This window comes from Elgaria multicarinata, chromosome 2, assembly GCF_023053635.1.
Source record: "Elgaria multicarinata webbii isolate HBS135686 ecotype San Diego chromosome 2, rElgMul1.1.pri, whole genome shotgun sequence".
NCBI classification, from domain to species: Eukaryota; Metazoa; Chordata; class Lepidosauria; order Squamata; family Anguidae; genus Elgaria; species Elgaria multicarinata.
The window spans coordinates 121,396,815-121,414,353 of record NC_086172.1 but is presented as its reverse complement, the minus strand read 5'-3'; the positions used below and the strand labels follow the sequence as shown (position 1 = coordinate 121,414,353).

Genomic DNA, 17,539 nt, shown 5'->3' with positions numbered 1-17,539 from the left:
CTGATATATACTTTTATACATACTTTTATAAAACCAGTCATTGTTTCCAGGAGACATTTCTCAACCTGGAAAAAAGTGTCTCTAGCATATGCCTAAGATATGTTCTATTTCATAATTGCAATAAAAGTGCTAGGTATGCAGTGGCAATATAGAGGTTTGCCTTAATGGACACTTACCAGTTGATGGCAGTAATCTTACTGAAAAATTAGCATATGTCACAGCAACAGTGTAATAACAGAGGCTGTCAGAAGAATCAAATGCTAGACTTAAAAGCTGAAGTGAGTCACAGAGCTAATCATGACTGCTAGATTCATTCTCTGTGAATCCAGGAAAGCTGGATTTTAGGATGCAGAGCATTGAGAGTGAGGTGAAGGTGGATTTTGGCACAAAGAAGAAACAGACCCCTTTAAAAATAGAATGGAGATTGCAAATAGGGGGCGGGGAGGAGGATCGCATACCCTTTCATTAGGTCAATATGAATGCACTTCTTTGGAGATCACTAACTTCTTACATTTATTGTGAGCAGTTAATATTGCATGTAATAGTATTTGGGACAAGGCAAGGGGAATTCTCACTCTGTGTAGGACTTGGGCCCTGGGGTAAATAATTCACTGAAAACAGATGATTAGGTGATTACAAGATTCAGAGGTAGAGCAATCCCACTAATGGGGGCAGTGGGTTCAGACACTAGAAGCTTTGAAAAATCTAAACTCCTATCAGGCTTGCACCAGCAGGGTCCGGAAGAGCAGTGCCATTGTTATTTTATTTGTGTCCCCCCCCCGCCCCAGTTCCATTTTTTAAAATGTCCTTTCTGTAAAACTGTTTCCCTTCCATTGATACCAGTGGGAAGAAAATACATCAGCTCCAGGAGAAACAAATTCCTCCCTTCCCCCCTGTTTCCAGTACACCCATGGAAAGTCCCTGGAACACCTCCTTTTTGTGCTCTTGTTCAGCGCTCCCATATTAGAGAAGCTACAGCTGTGGCCCTTTCCACAGCCTCATGGAAGAGGCTCATGAGGCCATGTCTTCCCTTCTGAGGCCTCAGAGGGAGAGAGCGAAAAATCTTACGGCCCCTAGAACACTACAGGGGCTATAGGATGGCAGCCTTAATCCCAGAATCTGAAGTATTTTACTGTCACTGTCCCTCTTTTAAAACCAGGAAGGGAGGCACAACCTAAAGTTACAAAGAGTAATTCTCTAGTTTCAAACCATATAACCTGTCTCAGACTATAACCTATAGAACTAGCAATATTAGAAAGCTAGAGTTGCTTTCCCTCCCTAATCAAACCCATTTTCCCACCCTGGGGTGCCCATTCATAAGTATTTTTTTCTAAAGGATAAGATGTAAATCAGCTCCCTATAGGAACTCACACATCTAACAGTATTGCATAACTAACAATGAATTTAGCAGGAAAATCTTGGCAGGCTAACAGCACTTCATGCATTTTAAGACAAGGTCTCTGAACTTGAAAAACCATTGACTTAGGTAAAGGAATCATTATTCAAGCTAGAAAAGAAACAATTGCACTTGACACACATCTGTGTATGCTGTTCCAGTGATGGGGTTGTGTTTTCCCCATCACTGAATTACGAAGATCAGAGCATGCATTGCTCTTAACAGGGCAATTGGATCTTTTCACTCCAGTTGTATCATTGCAGCAAGAGCGTTACAAGTCATGACTGAAATAGCGCCATTTTGGTGTACACTCTCCGTTTCCAGTGCTGTTGTGTGGTTTTTGCTCTAGTCTACTGGACCAGGGAGCAGGCAGTAGCATTACACAGGAGAAATTCATAGGAGTTCATGTCTGATTATCATATCCATGAGTACTATGGGCTGTTCCTGGCTTTGCCATTTGTGGCAACCATGCTGTAGGTTGGACACTACCTACACACATATAAATCAAATTATACAGGCATAACTGCTTCACTTTTCAGTTTGGAGAACTAGTTCAGAAATAGCAGAAGATAAAAAAATGTGCCCCGCAATTGTATGCATAATTAAATAATCAGAGATTTAATGTGAATATTTAGGGGTAATATGGTAAAATGTCAGCCTATTCTAGGTCCTATTATGCTAAAGCTATAGATGAGGGAGCGTGTGTCCCCCTCCTCTCTGAAAAAAAATAGGCTTAATGCCAGTCAATTGAGTGGATACACTGTTGTGGATTTTGATAAGACTCAGGATTTTCGGGGTGGGGTGGGGTCGGGGGAGCATTGCCAGCTGCAGAATTCGGATTTTGAATCCCAATTCCACAAGTAAATGCTAATAAATGTAACACTGTCTCTTTCTACAGTGGTGTGATTTCTGCTGTATTGCCTGCTTCCCCAGATTTTACATATCTGACACATAGTCAGTATTTCATGTGGAGGCATGTGAAACATATTACGTCATAAGTCATGAACAATGGCAATTTGTGGCCATCACCTGATTACTAGCCAGAAATTCTGTCTCCCATGTTAACATAGGTCAAGGTTTCATTGAGAGACAATAAGGTTGATATCATAAATGCTCCTTTTGTTATTATGTCACTTAACATATTGGAAATAACTCAGTTACAAATGAAATTAAGAAGGAATGAGATGCCAAATAAACAGCTCATAAGAAATTGAATTGTTGAGAATGATCGCAGAGTGTTGTGGCTGCCGTGAATTCCTGAGAAACTGGAGTCTGTGTCTTGTTGACAATCCTGGGCCTCCCTTGGTGTTGTGTAGAAGTGTTCTCTGGTGTCTATTTTGATCTCTGAGCTTGGCATCATTAACAATGTAAAAGAAAACCAGAGATGAAAGGCAGTCTCATTGTAGCAGTTTTCCTGATGTAGGCAACTCTTCCTCCTCAAAAATGCTCATGTTAGCAGATGATAGCTTAGTGCAGAGCCTTCACAAATTTAGAACTTTGTATGGCATATTGAGATTTCTGGGCATTGTAATCTGAAAACTGGTGTCTGTACTGTAATCTGCTACGGATTTGATGGTGGTGGTGATGGCAGCAGCCGTGATGGTGATGAATGTTCAGAGAACGAAATAGACAAAATAGAGTGCTTGCAAATAATCTGAGGGAAATGAGAGGGCAGTTGGGGTGGGTCAAAAAACACCCACTAGAGAACTTGGGTTATTGGGCAGTGCAATAAATAAAACCTCTCATTGGCTGTAGGGATAGGAGGATTTGTGTGGGCAAAGAAAGCACACTGAGTGATAAGAGATACCAGCAGGAAGGCTGAAGAAAGGGGGTGGTATCACCAGTGAGCTGAGATGCAGGAACGTGACTAATAATTGGTAGTGAAATTGTAGGCAGGCGGAGAAGAGAAAGAGAAGTAAATATAGGGAGGTAGAAAAGAACACTTGAAGCAACTTAAGGGCAGGAGACACTGTACGTTAATTGGACAATATTTGGTCGTCCAGATGTTTGACTGCAATTCCTATCAGCCCTAGCCAACATCTCGGGAGCCACACATTCCCCATCCCTGCTGAATGTTGTTGGCAAGAGACAGGGTGTGAGGAAAAGGATGATGACTGGAAGCCAAGGTAGCTGAAATGAATTAGATCAGCCTTCCCCAACTTGTTGCCCTCCAGATGTTTTAGACTACAGCTCCCAGCATAGTAGACTTTTGCCAGGAAAGCCAGGAACCATAGACTTTTGCCAGGAAAGCATCAAACATGCAAACGAGCTCTGGAAGCCAAAGGACTGTGGGCCAAATAGCCAAAGGGTACATATGATAGAAGTGGCACATACCTTTAACAGAGGCGCCGAAGAAGAAACTTCTCCTGCTGTAGCCTTCTCTATCACTGCAGCACTGTTCTGGGGGAAAGCTGCACCTGGCTCCATTTATTTATTTATTTATTACACTTATATACCGCTCCCATAGCCAGGGCTCTCTGGGCAGTTTACAGAAAACCGTTTTCCCTTTCTGTGTAACTTTTGACTTCTCATGGACTGGGAAAACCCTAAAGTGACAGTGGTACTCAAGTGGAAGTGAAGGGAGACCAAATCTACTCTGGTGGTAGAAAGGGCAAGGCTCTCACCACAGGCCTTGAGACATCAGTAATGGAGATGCTGGTACCAGACTTGGCTTAGTTTTTTTTACTTACTCTCTATGGCAGCAGCATACTGGTCCTCCCATGTGACAGGATAAAGTCTTCCAATTTTGGTGGCAGACTGTGGGAAGGAGTGGCGGTAAACTTTGGAAGAATCCACACTCCCCTTCAGGCACCAGTAACATGTGAAGGAAAGAAGCAGTGCAGATGTACTCTGCAAAAAAATTGTGTCCTGTTTCTCATTCACTAAAATTTCAACAGCCCACTGGAAAATGTCGTCTCCCATAATCCCTTGTGCTTTGCAACCCAATGTGTTACTAATCAGTGTGCCAGGGCAGTAGTGATAAAAGGAGGGAAAGGCCAAAAACTCATCTCCCCATGTGTCCTTTCCTTTGCACTAGCCATCATTTGCAAGATAAGGGAATGGAGGGGAGGGGGCTGATAGTAATGGCCAAGATTTGTTTTGTGTGTCGGATTTTAATCCACATGGGAGAAGAATTTGAGGACTTCCAAAACTCTCCTTTTCTTTTGAGGCAATTTTACGACCCCTGTCATGCTTCTCCAAGCCCAAAGAAGTTCCCAGAGATCACTAGGTAAAAATGGCAGGACTTTGTAACAGCTTGGATGATGAAGGGGAAAGAAAGGGATATGCTCAACTGAACAGACATGATAAATCTCTGTGTAGAGTGCCACCAAGATACATTTGTTCTTTGTTAACATATTGAATCCATACAAGTTTGCATGTTTAGTTACTACTGGTGGCTTATTTAACCCCCTTCTTCCAAAATAGGGATGCTTTGACTTCTGTAGCATTGGCTGCAGACACCAACAAATACATGGAGATAGCATTCTCTTAAAATTTGCCATCTCCTGGGCTTCAAATTCTCCCATTCATGAACACAAAGCATTGCCATGGCAACAAGAGCAATTGGTAGCATGGAACCGTAACATGAGAGTAATAAGAAGCAGTAGATACTTTTTATATTGTTGCTTAACAGCTGAAAATAAAAATACTAGAACTATTGAATGGGTATTTGCCAGGGACTAAAGTGCTTCAATCATGCTTAGTTCTACGATATGTATGGATCTTCATTCCTCAGGTCCTTGAAAGTTTATTTACTTTTTAAAACCGATTTTAATCCAGCAAACAATAAATGCACCTGAAAGCTAAAATTCTATCACCTCTTGTATAAAATAGTTGGGGGGTGGCGTTCGGATTGATCTGTTTTCCCTGTTTTCCATCTTAAATTCTTGATTACCCTTTTTCTCTCTCTCTTTGCAGCCTCTGTGAATGTGCTTGTTCAGAACTGCAAGATATACAATGATGCCAGTTGTGATATTTCTGCAGATGGGCAACTCCTGGCAGCCTTCATCCCTAGCAGCCAGCGGGGCTTTCCCGATGAGGGAATACTGGCTGTATATTCCCTAGCACCACACAACTTGGGTGAAATGCTGTATACAAAGCGATTTGGTAAGAGCCCATCGATGGGTCACAGGCTTGAGAGAAATCTCAGGGTTTTAACACAATCATACACTCAAAAATAGAAGTGTAACATTTGAGAGATCAACTGATGCACAGTATGTTACAGCTGCAAGGGAAACGTTTGTAGAACCCTGATTGTGTACAGATTTGCCATGTAAGAGCCCAGTGTGAGCACTACCATGTGGTGTCCTATAAAGTGACCACTTAACTAAATATAGTTGTGACTAATATGGTAATGGACAAATAATCATCTTAGAGATTTCTAACTGGTCTTGAAATCTTTCACAGCTTGTACAGTGACTTTGTTACAGCCTACCTTATGAAAATGGACAAGAAGAAAGATAGAAAAGGTCTCTTAATGGTGAAAGCAAAGACCTGTTTATGTTTCATCCCTAGGTCCCAATGCCATTTCTGTGAGCCTGTCGCCAATGGGCAGGTATGTCATGGTAGGACTGGCATCCCGCCGTATCCTGTTGCACCCTTCCACAGAACATATGGTGGCTCAGGTCTTCAGGCTTCAGCAGCCACACGGAGGAGAAACCTCAATGAGGGTAAGTGTTATTGCTTTGCTTCTTCAGCCCTTTGTCTCCATGTCTGTATCTTGTTCAGTTGTCTTACAACATACTCCTATGTATGTTTACTTGAAAGTGAGTACTACTGTGTTCAGTGGGGCATACTCCTAAGGAATCCTGCAATGGATTGCAGCCTTAATTGCGTGTTTAGGTTTCACTGTCCGATGTCTTGGCTTTATTGATTGATGGGCAAGCGTCACAAATATCTAGGGAGGTGCAATTTAACCAACCATTTCAATCAGTTGACTCCCTACTCATTAACCTATTTAGCACGATGAAAACAACCCACTCTGGTTTTAAGCCATTGTGGCTTATTTAAATCACAGTGTGTGCTGGGCACAGTTTCCATAATCAAAATATCCCACTGTGGCTTGTCATGTTGTCTGAACCTGGGCAGCATGGCTTGTTGGGAGGGGGAAGAACCCTCCAATAACCCATGGGCTGTTGTAATGTTATAGAAGGGTTGTTTCCTCCTTCAAAGAGCCATGCCACCTGCATTTGAACAACATGACAAGCTGTGGTAGCTTATTTTGATTGTGTGAATTGGCCCATTGTTAACTTTTGAGGATCAGGAATATTGTGGAGCAAGAGTGCCGCTGCATGCTGCTCGATTCCTCCTGCTTGGCCCCTCCTGCTAGGGGGAATGGCTAAACACACCATGAACTCTCTGTTTGAACCAGCTTGTTCCTCTCCTAACAAGCTAGAGTCATAAGCCAAGGTTTGATTTTGACTTATGGTTCTGGCTTGTTAGGATAAAAACTAGCGACGCTCCTGGTTTGGATGTTACAGCAAATAATAAATGGAGAGTTGCTGGCTTGTTTAGCTGCTCCCACTGGCAGGAGGGGCCAAGTGAGAGTGATCAAGCAACATTCACCAGCACAAGATCATACACAGTAAGACAAAATATTTGGGGTGAGGTGGGGCTTACAGTGACATGTGACCGCAGCCAGTGTTACCAGTTTAGCAATTGATGGAATGTTTCCTTCTGTCTACTGACAATGGTCTGTGCATCTTAATTTTATTTATTTATTTATTTATTTGTGGCATATAAATAATAAAATCAGCAGTTCACAATATTAAAATATTAAAATACTTATATTGGTGGTGAGCATGGCCCAGACTAAACAGAGGCAATTATGGAGCATGGAATCCATCTTGACCACTGGATGGCCTTGGACAAATCATCATTGCTCAGCCTTGCTTATCCTTCTATAAAATAGAAATTTCAGTGTTTGAGATGAATGAGGTGTTGCTTATAAAGTGCTGTATAATGAATAATATTTCTGTGGCCCAAACATTTAATTACATGGTGCTATCTACTTTCAGATTCTTTTATTTGTAACCAATGTTGCTTTCATCATCTGTGAACCAATAAACTTCGATTATGAGCCCTTCACTGTCAGGGAATGTCTCAGTATAATTGCTGCTTGCTCTGAGCTCTTATGATAAAGGAGACTATAAATCTAAACTAAACTTATTGTCTGAACAAGCCAATTGATTAAATGGGGAATTGCCCTAGTCTTTTTAAACACTGTACTAAACAAAGTTCTTTATTTTATTTGTGGGTTTAATAATCCCATGTATATTTTAAGACTTAGGCCTGTTGGTTAGATAAGACCTTTCCAGTGTATCTCAACAAGTAGTTTCCGGAATATAAATTCAGAAAGACAATGCTGTGTGTTAATTATTTTCTGCACATATCAATTGTGTTGCTGAACTGTTAGCTTTAATTGGTTAAGTTTTCCATGTTACAGCAACTTTATATCATGCAACACTGCCAGATATATTTATTATTCCTTCCATCATGGCTTAGTTTTGTTGTTGTTGTTGTTGTTGTTATGAAAGCATCAGAAAAATGTTGTAGCATATAGACATTTCGGTATTTTACTCCTAATGGAATTTCCTTAGTATCCCCAAATATTCCTAAACTTTCAAAAAAAGTACATGACACTTTCATTCACACACTTGCATATACTTCAAGTAAAAAGAAATAAGCAGTCTTTTTGGATTTTTCTTTGCAAAAGTATTAGTGATATTGATTTTAATTCTGTGTTAGAGGTATTGTGATAGTGATATTAATTTTAATTCTGGCCATCTGTAACTCAAGTAATTCTTATCCAGTTTTTCTTGTTTTGTCTTAATAATGCTGGTGTTAGAAATGCAGTAGAATAGTTTATAATTATGTAGTTACCCCTGAAGGCAAGATAATTCAGTAAAATCCGTCTTCACATAGACTTTAGTGTAAATACTCCATTTGTAGATAATCAGCGAACTGATTTCCTGGCCCCATAGATGTCAAATATGTTACTGTATTCAGACTAAATTTTCTTTTTGAGTTCTGACCCATTGATTTCAACCTTATTTTATTATTAACTCTGCATTCAATCTCCCTTGTGGGTTTCATTCATAGATGTGGCTTATCTAAAAGGTCATCAATTTACTATGCACATGCTGAGCCCAGTTGGTGTGCTGCCTACATATCCCTCCAAGCCTTGCTGAACAAAATCAGATTCTGATCATGTTTGTGGAACTTGTCTCAGTCTTCTGTAATTCTGTGATTATGATTTGGTAAACCGCATTCATACACTTGCGTATGCCCCTTGATGTCAAATCCTTCTACCGTAGACCTAGCCTTGGTCTCTTCCCTGTGTCTGCTATATGGGAATTAGACCATGAAGGAGCTTGTTACTTGTCCCCCCCTTCTCCAAATATGTTACTTGTCCCCCCTTCTCTTAATAACCCACTTGTTAGTTTCTCTCTCACACTTTTCATATTCTTTCTATTACCACCTGCTGTTGTCCACCCTTTAAAAAATGTCAAGGATTTGTTGACTTTCATTAATATGCTGCTCCCTTTTCCCCAGATGATTAACTAAGCTGTTAAGAACAGTTGGTACCAAATTGAGAGCCCCCTGCTGGCTGGCTTGTCTGTGAACATCTCTTAATATTTCAATCCAGTGTTTAATCTGTGACAGTGTCAACTCTGGGCAATTGTGAATAACTTTTCCAGTCTTCATATGTCATGGCATCAAGTGCTCGTCTAAACTTCTGCTCTGCTTCATTAACTTCCTTCTGTTCAATCAATTCTTTTATAGTGGAAGACTTGACTAACAAATGGGAATTGCACTTTTATTTTTAATGTAGCCTTTCAACTGAAAAATAAAGTGTGTGTACTTTCAAGCATCTTTGGAGTAACACCTCAATATCCACCAAGTGTTGTTGTTTGGTCCCCCCCCCCCTCCAGTCTTGAGTATTGGGCATGGTACTATAGTCTGGACAGGTGAGCTCATCAGTAGTACATCTACACGGGTACATCTGACAGCAACCAGGAGGACAGCCCTTTCTCTTGTAGCGCTCCACCTTTGGAATTCTTAGTTGGACTAACAATTGATTATAATCGGGGGCCTCAATCTATTTAGGGCAAGCTCATAGGCATATGAGTCTCAGCATCTGGCATCCCTGGGGGAACTAGTGGTTCATTATAATGGAGAGGTTAGCAAATAAGTAGTTTTAATTTCTGTCATTTACCCAGTTTGATAAGTTCAAACAACAATTTGGCTGCTTGCTTAGCTACAAGGTGGATTCACTTCTTCTGAGATTGCTGTATGCTAAATGGCACATCTTGCGCTTTTTGAATTTGCTCTTTGCATTGAACCTCAGTCCAAAAAGAAGTATTTGCAATTGGTGCATGTAGAGCAGCTTAGAAATGTAATAAAATAAACATAGGCCTGTGATCTTTTCTCTTGTCATAGGTTTGTATTTAAACAAGATGACCATCCTCTATGGCCAATTCCTTCCTGCCCACCATTTTAGGGCATAGGTTGACCTGCCATCCCTGGCTGACTGGAGGTTCATCTCTGCAGGCTACTCTCTGCTAAAAACGTTATCTGGAAGCATTCATATACAGTTCTTGGCCCTTACTGGGGCTTGGGAAGGAAGAGGACTTTTTTCGTAGAGAAGTATATCCTGCTTGGTGTGGCTCCTGCCTTTTATGTACCGCTTTCATACCACTTCCATAGTGCAATATCCTGTTTGGTGTAGATTAGGCTCTACTTAAAAGGGAACAGAGCACGTGCGCTGCATTGAGAAGGTCCTTAGCTTCTCCACCCCACCCCCCTTTTTAAGAATAGCTGTGAAAGTCTTCTGCCAAAGACCATGAACAGAGTAAATCCTGGACTGAATGAATACACAATCTGACCTGGTATAAGACAGTTTCCTGTAAGATCACTCATGCATGTGTGACATTCCCTTTCTCATAAAAAAATAACTGCAAGGCAGAGCTCTGTGGATCCTCTAGATTATGATAGGCTTAAGAATGGCAAAGGAAGAGATTCCCCCCCCCTGTCCACATTCCCAGCTAGCTTGTCTAGTAAACCTTATGTGTAATACTCATGTTTGTTAAATATTGAGAGAATCAGTTTCTGATACAGAAAGGATGACCAATGTTGGTTTTCATATTATGCTCTTGAAAAAAAAATGCAGGAGACTAATTAAGTTGCTATAATTTATTTTATGAATAAATGTATCATTCAGAGATTATTGGTTCCCTTTTCCCCCTCAAGAAAGAGTGAGTGTTAACCTTTCTCTTCCATTTCTTCTTTTTAAAAAGAGCAGTTGCACAGCAGTGCAGTAACAAATGCCAAAGCTTAAGGTAATTTGATCAGGACCTCATGAACTGAGGAAAAGCCAGGGAGAAATTGCCCTGAACTTTAAGCCCCCTGTGAAATATCCTGCATACAACAGTGGCCCAGTTCACATGTTGCAATAACCCATGGTTAAACCCTGGGTTGTGTTTTTAATGAAGCATAAGCAAGCATGATGTCCCCCATCCGCTTCCCACTCCCACTGAGTGAAACCACCCAGGAATGTTTTGTCCTTGGGTTGTTGTCTGTTATGTCTGAATCCAGAATTGTAGGTTATTGGTGGAGAAACAACCACACTTGTAACTCAGGAACTTAAAAAATGATATTAGGGCACCATGGTTTCCATTCATTTCCTATGTTGAGGCACTTCCAACTTTCAATAAAGTTCCAATGAAGTACAGTTGCCTATATATTTTTCTGATTAATATGCACAAATACAAAATGACCTACACTTGCACATGCTGCTTTTATATGCTGCAGAACTTGTATTTTTACTTTCATTAGATATTGTGCTCCTTACTTAGGCCATTTTATTGTAGATGTTCTGTAAGTATACAAGTTATAGACTAAGGCTGTTTCTACACCTGCCTGCCTCCCCCCCCCCCCCCGGAGATCATCCCTATGCATGCAAATGACACACAGGGGATCCAGGGAGAAGGCAGGGACAATCCCTCCATTTTTCTGGGATACTCCTTAGGGGTAGAAAGGGCCATTAGTAATTAGTTAATTCCTATGTTTCATCAGTGATTTATTATTATGTGCATTCTTTTTCTTGCTGTTATTTTGTTAACATTATTAACAACAACAACAACAACAACCTTATTTTGAAATAAAATTAAATTTCATGATAAAAAAGAACAAACCTTTGGTTACAAGTGTGGGTTGTTCCTCCCATAACAACCCATATCTCTGGGTTGTTTAGCACACTGGGAGTGGCTGGCTGGGCAGGAGGGAGCTAGCATACTTGCTTGTTCCTGATCATTCACAGCTACCCAGGGTTTGTTTTATTGTTTGTTTGTTTCTTTAAACCCTGGGTAGTCAAGATGTACGGACCAGTTTATTGTCTCAAAGGCTTCTCATGCGCCGTCTTAGTACTTTAGCAGCTGTTATTTTCAATGCTTAAGCATTAAACCTAACAAATTAGTTAATGGCTAGGCTGCTGAGCAGTCCCAAGAATTGTTTCCCTGATGCTCCTTCCCTCCCAGTCTAGCAATTGCATGCAGGCACACACAGATGCCATTGCATGACATGTTTTCTTTAAAGAAAATATTGTGCTAATTGTATGTGTTCTAGGGTGCGAAAATAATTTGTAGACAAATGTACACAGCTTTGGTTGTTCCCTCAATTTGTCCCAAATGGAAGAATTGCATGAACACCTAATGAAACTATTAAGATATGACTCAATTGCTTAGTGCTTGTCATTGTGGAAGAACACAACAGGTGGGAGACATTAGGAAAGGCACAATAAATCCCCTGTTTAAAAACTCATTTGAACATTGTTTCCCCTCACTGCCCTGCCTATAAGATAAATTGCCACTTCCATGAAGAAAGCCTTTAGAGCCTGACAAAGATCCAACTGTATTTAGAGGAACAAAAAAGGAGCAAATTCCTTTATGCAAGGGAGGAATTATAAATAATAATAATAATAATAATAATAATAATAATAATAATAATTTATTTCTTACCCGCCTCTCCACTTGGATCGAGGTGGGGAACAACAATGAATATAAAACACATTAAAACTGATTAAAAACATAGCATACATGATTAAAACATCCCCAAAACATAATAATGTCTAAAAACATAAAAAACATTTTCTCCCCCCACTCCCCTTTCACTTTTGTGCCTGGAGATTCGAGGGAGGGAATCTATGTAGAAATCAAAGCAAGGTGGAAGGCAAATCGTAAAACTCACCAGGAATACGTACCTTTCTTCCTCTAGACATTGGTAGGTACTTTTCCCATGAAAGCGGCACTCTTCATTTGCGAGATAGTAATAGATTTTATTCAATTCAAACAAATCCGATTATTAGATTCACCTTGTCAAACAGACAAGTTAAGAAACTATCAGTATTGTGGCTGTCATCTTGTTTGTCTTGAATCATAGGCAATATGGAAATTTTTGTAGGGGGAGGCTTGAATCCCCTAGGCAGCTTTTAGAGGCATAAGGCTGCATTTCTCAGGTGAGTGCATGTCCAGATCCATAGGCATGCTAACCAACTTCAACCTTCTGCAGACAAAGGTAGGTTTGGAACAGGGATGGGCAACTTATGGCCCTCCAGATATTGTTGGACATCATTGGCTATGCTGGCTAAGGGCTGATGGGGCTTCCTTTCCAGTAACATCTGGAGGACCACAAGCTGCCCATCCCCTGGCTTGAAGCATCCCAAGGAAGGTTTTCAAGTAGGAGATGCAGTTATAATTGGATTCAACCCTGAAATATAATGTATATTAATTTGGTCCTTAGGAAGCATGTTTTGAATGAAGTGGACTTGACTGTAATTTATCTTTAAGAAATCAATAAGGCTAGGCAAAGCCAGCTTCAAATCCAAAATGGATGGCTGCAACTGAAATACCACAGCCACAAGAATGCTAATAGCTGCTCAGATGTGTTCTGAATGTGTGCTATAGAACAGTGTGCTGTCATCCACTTTCTCTAATATACATATAGGCTGTGAGGAGAATTTCTGCACAAATGCAGCTAAAGCACTGTCGTCTCTTGAGGGTTGTTTTTTGAAATCAATGTTTACTGCTGTTTTGCCAACTGTTGAGTCTCTCATTAAGGCTATCTGTGAGGGTGCTCTAGGGGGCAAAGGCCAGTGTCCTTTCTCAGGAGCAGGCCAGATAATGATCTAGGGAGATGCTTTTAACTGACTAGGAGGCAGTTAGAAGGAAATTAACAAGTACTGGTTCTGGAGGAAATAATCAGTGTAACTTCCATAGGGAGAAATACTTTGCTTGTGACTAACCAACAATACCACCGGAAGACCTCTTTGCAGGAAGACCTCTTTGCAGGAAGATGGTTTGGATCTCTCCTCCCCCCCCCTCCCCGCCAAATGATCTTATATGGAAACAGAGTCATCTAAATAACAGCATCAGGATGCTGAGAGGCTTGATTATGCCAGAATGGATGTCCTTATTGCTTTTATCTGATAAATGCAATACTCATGGATGGCCATGGGGTCTGCCTATTTGTGTGGGATTTGGGAAATAAGAGAAAGAGGGGGAGAGAAGAATTGAGAGTTTGGTTGAATGAAACTAACATGTGTTGACATTGGAACCAACAACAACAAAACCTGTATTGCTTATAGACTGAGGCCATTGCAAACTATACAATATCTACCACAGAGATTAATAATAATAATAATAATAATAATAATAATAATAATTTATTTATTACCCACCATTCCCTCTGGATCGAGCAATTGGGCTTCCTAGTTCTCATTTAGCATAAAAGCCATAAATAAGATATATCCTTTATAAAAACTGCCAGTAATTACTTTGATTGAACTTGCTCAGATTACAGATTTACTTTTACACTTACTTCATAATATTTATTTGAATTTTCTTTGCTGTTGCAAATAATGCAGCATGATAGAATACAGCATTCATACTCATATAAAAGCTACTATATCATTTGTTGACCACATTGAGACACATAATAAGATAAAAACTGTTCTGAGAGAGTCAGAAGAATGGACAGAACAAAAAATGGACAGCCAGTGTGGTGTAGTGGCTAAAGCGATTGACTGGGAGTCGGGAGATCTGGGTTCTAGTCCCTGCTTGGCCGTGTTAAAATACCTCCACTGGCTTCCAGTCTGTTTCCAGGCACACTTCAAAGTGCTGGTTATGACCTATAAAGCCCTATATGGCTTGGGTCCATGTTATCTGAAAGACCGTATTCTCCCTTACGAGCCTGCCTGTGCTTTGAGATCTTCTGGGGGAAGCCCTTCTTTCAGTCCCACCATCTTCACAGGTGCGCCTGGTGGGAATGCGGGAGAGGGCCTTCTCAGTGGCTGCTCCAGTGCTCTGGAACTCTCTTCCCTGGGAAGCTAGACTGGTTTCCTCTTTGATGTACTTTTGGAAACAGGCAAAAACTTCTTTGTTCCGGCAAGCCTTTTGTGAATAATCTGGGCCTCCATCTATGCTAAGGACTTTTAAAATTGTCATGTATTTTAAATGTTTAATTTTTTAATATTGTAATATATTTTTAACTTCTGTATTTTTCTTTTATATGTTTTAAAATGTATATGTTTTAAATTTTGTAAGGCCGCCTTAAGGCCCAGTATTGGGCAAAACTACTATTACTACTACTACTAATAATAATAATAATAATAATAATGGAAACCCACTGGGTGACTTTGGGCCAGTCACAGACTCTCAGCCCAACCTACCTCACAGGTTTGTTGCTGTGAGGATAAAATGGAGAGGAGGAGGAAGAGGATTATGTACGGCAGCATATAAAAGATAGCATATAAATTCAGTAAACAAATAAAAATAATAATAAAGGTTATGTCCTATATGGATATTGCTTTCTGACTGTTCATACGTTTTGGCATGCTTCTCTTGGTGGCTGCTTCCCTAGTCATATGTGGCTGTAGCTTTATATTCTATGGCAACCTTCCCTGACCTTGTACCTTCCAGATGTTTTGAACTACAGCTTCCAGCTGTCTCATCCAGCATGGCTAATAGCCAGGGATGGTGGCAGTTGTGCCCACCAGATGTTTTGGACTCCTAGGTTGGGGATGGCTGTGCCCCTATAGAGTGCCCCTTGTTGAGAGAAGCAGACAGATGCATCTCCTTCAGACAGATGCAGACAAATCAGGGGCTTCTAGGCAGCATATAAAAGTGAGTGTGCAGCATTATGTTTGCAAGAGTTGGAGGCAATCCCAGGAAACCAATTTTGCCAGCTACCATTCCCTAGCAGGAGGCAATTGCCCAGGATAAACTGTTTACTCATGAAATAAGTTTGCAATTTAATCACCGGTGTGTTCTTTTCGTTCTTTCAAACTTCAAACAATGCTTATTTTCTGAATAAATGCTACTGTGCTCTTATAAACGCCTTCCTGTTATCATAAGCCCATTAAAATTGGAGTGTGTACCATAATCTCCATGGCAACAGATGCTATCAGAGTACATAGCATTCTTTGGTACCTCGTCTAGAGAAGAGAATAGTACAAATATGCTGAGATGGTGTAAGTATTGAAGATAACACCAGACATTTGACAGCCTCAATTGACACTGAACTTCTCTGAAAGTCACTTACTTTTCTGAGTGAAATAAAAGGCCAAAGAGCACTGATTTTCTCACAGAGAAATCTGGGAAGTCATTTGATAATCTACTAGTGTTGCTTTTGTTTGGTGCACGACTTTATTGATGCATCATTGTTGACTTCTCTATTGCTATAGCCATTAAATGTTTGACTGCAAGCTCACCATGCTAGGGACTGTACAGACACACAGAAAAAGTGATTCCGTGACTTAAGAGGATCAGAGCGAGGAAGAGAAGCAGAGGTTGGGAGTATTCCTCAAGATATGATAGAACAGAAGCAAACCAAAGGTCTTTAACAGCTGTCCTGCAGTTCATTGTTATCTTGACACACACATCCCTTGGTATTTCTGGGCTATAGTATTCTCTGATATCCCAAATTTGGGTGCATTCTAGATTGTGCACTGCTTCACAGTAAAGGACTGTGGCATCCACACAGGGAGAGTGGGCCTCATAAGGACTTGAAAATTCTTATCTTCATCCTGCTTATAGCAGACTGCACATTCCCATTGTGGCTAATTAGTAGTTTGTTCTGTTCTGTAGAGAGAGTTTTCTGTTTTGGCAATCTTGGTATAATCTGTTTGAATCACCAATGTGTGTTCTTTTTCTCCTTTCAGAGAGTGTTCAACGTGTTGTACCCAATGCCTGCTGACCAAAGGAGACATGTCAGCATAAATTCTGCTCGCTGGCTGCCTGAACCTGGTCTGGGATTGGCATATGGCACTAATAAGGGGGACCTGGTGATCTGTCGACCAGAGTAAGTGGCATGGTTTAGCACCTGAGAGCAACTTTACCTTTATTTGTTCATTAAAATGTTGGTCAGCAGTTCATCCATATTTATAGTGAAACTTTATAAGGTTAATCTTTACTTGTGGTGTATGTTTCCTCTTTGAACATTAACCGAACTGTTTCTGCTTCAGATGACACCTTTGGAGGCTGTAAAATGGTTTTACTTCTTTCTGTCTGTGTATCAGGCATCTTGGATTTCTTTTTAATTCAATAGTATTTTATTGCTCTCTTGGTCAGTTGGCTTATAATACAGCTTCAGTGTTAACTTTTTGTTTTTAAAATAATAGAGTTTTAATGAATATGTTACTTGAAGGAATATTAATAATATCAGAGTATTCACTGACCTTTGGAGGTACTTAGAAGCTTTCTACTATAAAGTTAAAGGCATCTGTTTCTCATTGCCTCTGAAGCTCAGCAGCAAGTCAGAGACCCCAGAGTACTCTGTGCATGCTTAGGGAACTCAGAGGTTAGGGATTTATTTTTCTCCTGACAAATACAAAAATGAGAGACCCCTTCTTCCTGTACCATATGCATAGAACTTGAGGAATAAGAGGCATCTCTCTCTCTCTCTCTCTCTTTGATAAGGAGCTGGTGGTCATTAGAATCAAAGATATAAGTGAGATCTGCAACACAATGTTGCAGTGTGTCCTCAGCCCTTTAGAAAACTGCTCCTGTTCAGAGTTCCAGCTGACATGGAACTGGAGTCTTCTAATGCTGTTCAGGGCTTGCTGGATGGGTGGGTAATTTCAGGAAT

The 17,539-nt window shown here is 40.5% G+C and overlaps 1 protein-coding gene across 3 annotated transcripts in view; it reads left to right on the top strand.

Moving 5' to 3' along the window:
- Positions 1 to 17,539, top strand: part of AMBRA1 (autophagy and beclin 1 regulator 1) — a 177,927-nt gene that overhangs the window by 121,086 nt on the left and 39,302 nt on the right. For all 3 annotated transcript variants that reach the window (XM_063117472.1, XM_063117473.1, XM_063117474.1), the window contains 3 exons: positions 5,315 to 5,503; positions 5,912 to 6,066; positions 16,614 to 16,753. In XM_063117472.1, coding sequence (XP_062973542.1) covers positions 5,315 to 5,503; positions 5,912 to 6,066; positions 16,614 to 16,753 — 484 coding nt within the window. The remainder of the gene's footprint in view (positions 1 to 5,314; positions 5,504 to 5,911; positions 6,067 to 16,613; positions 16,754 to 17,539) is intronic.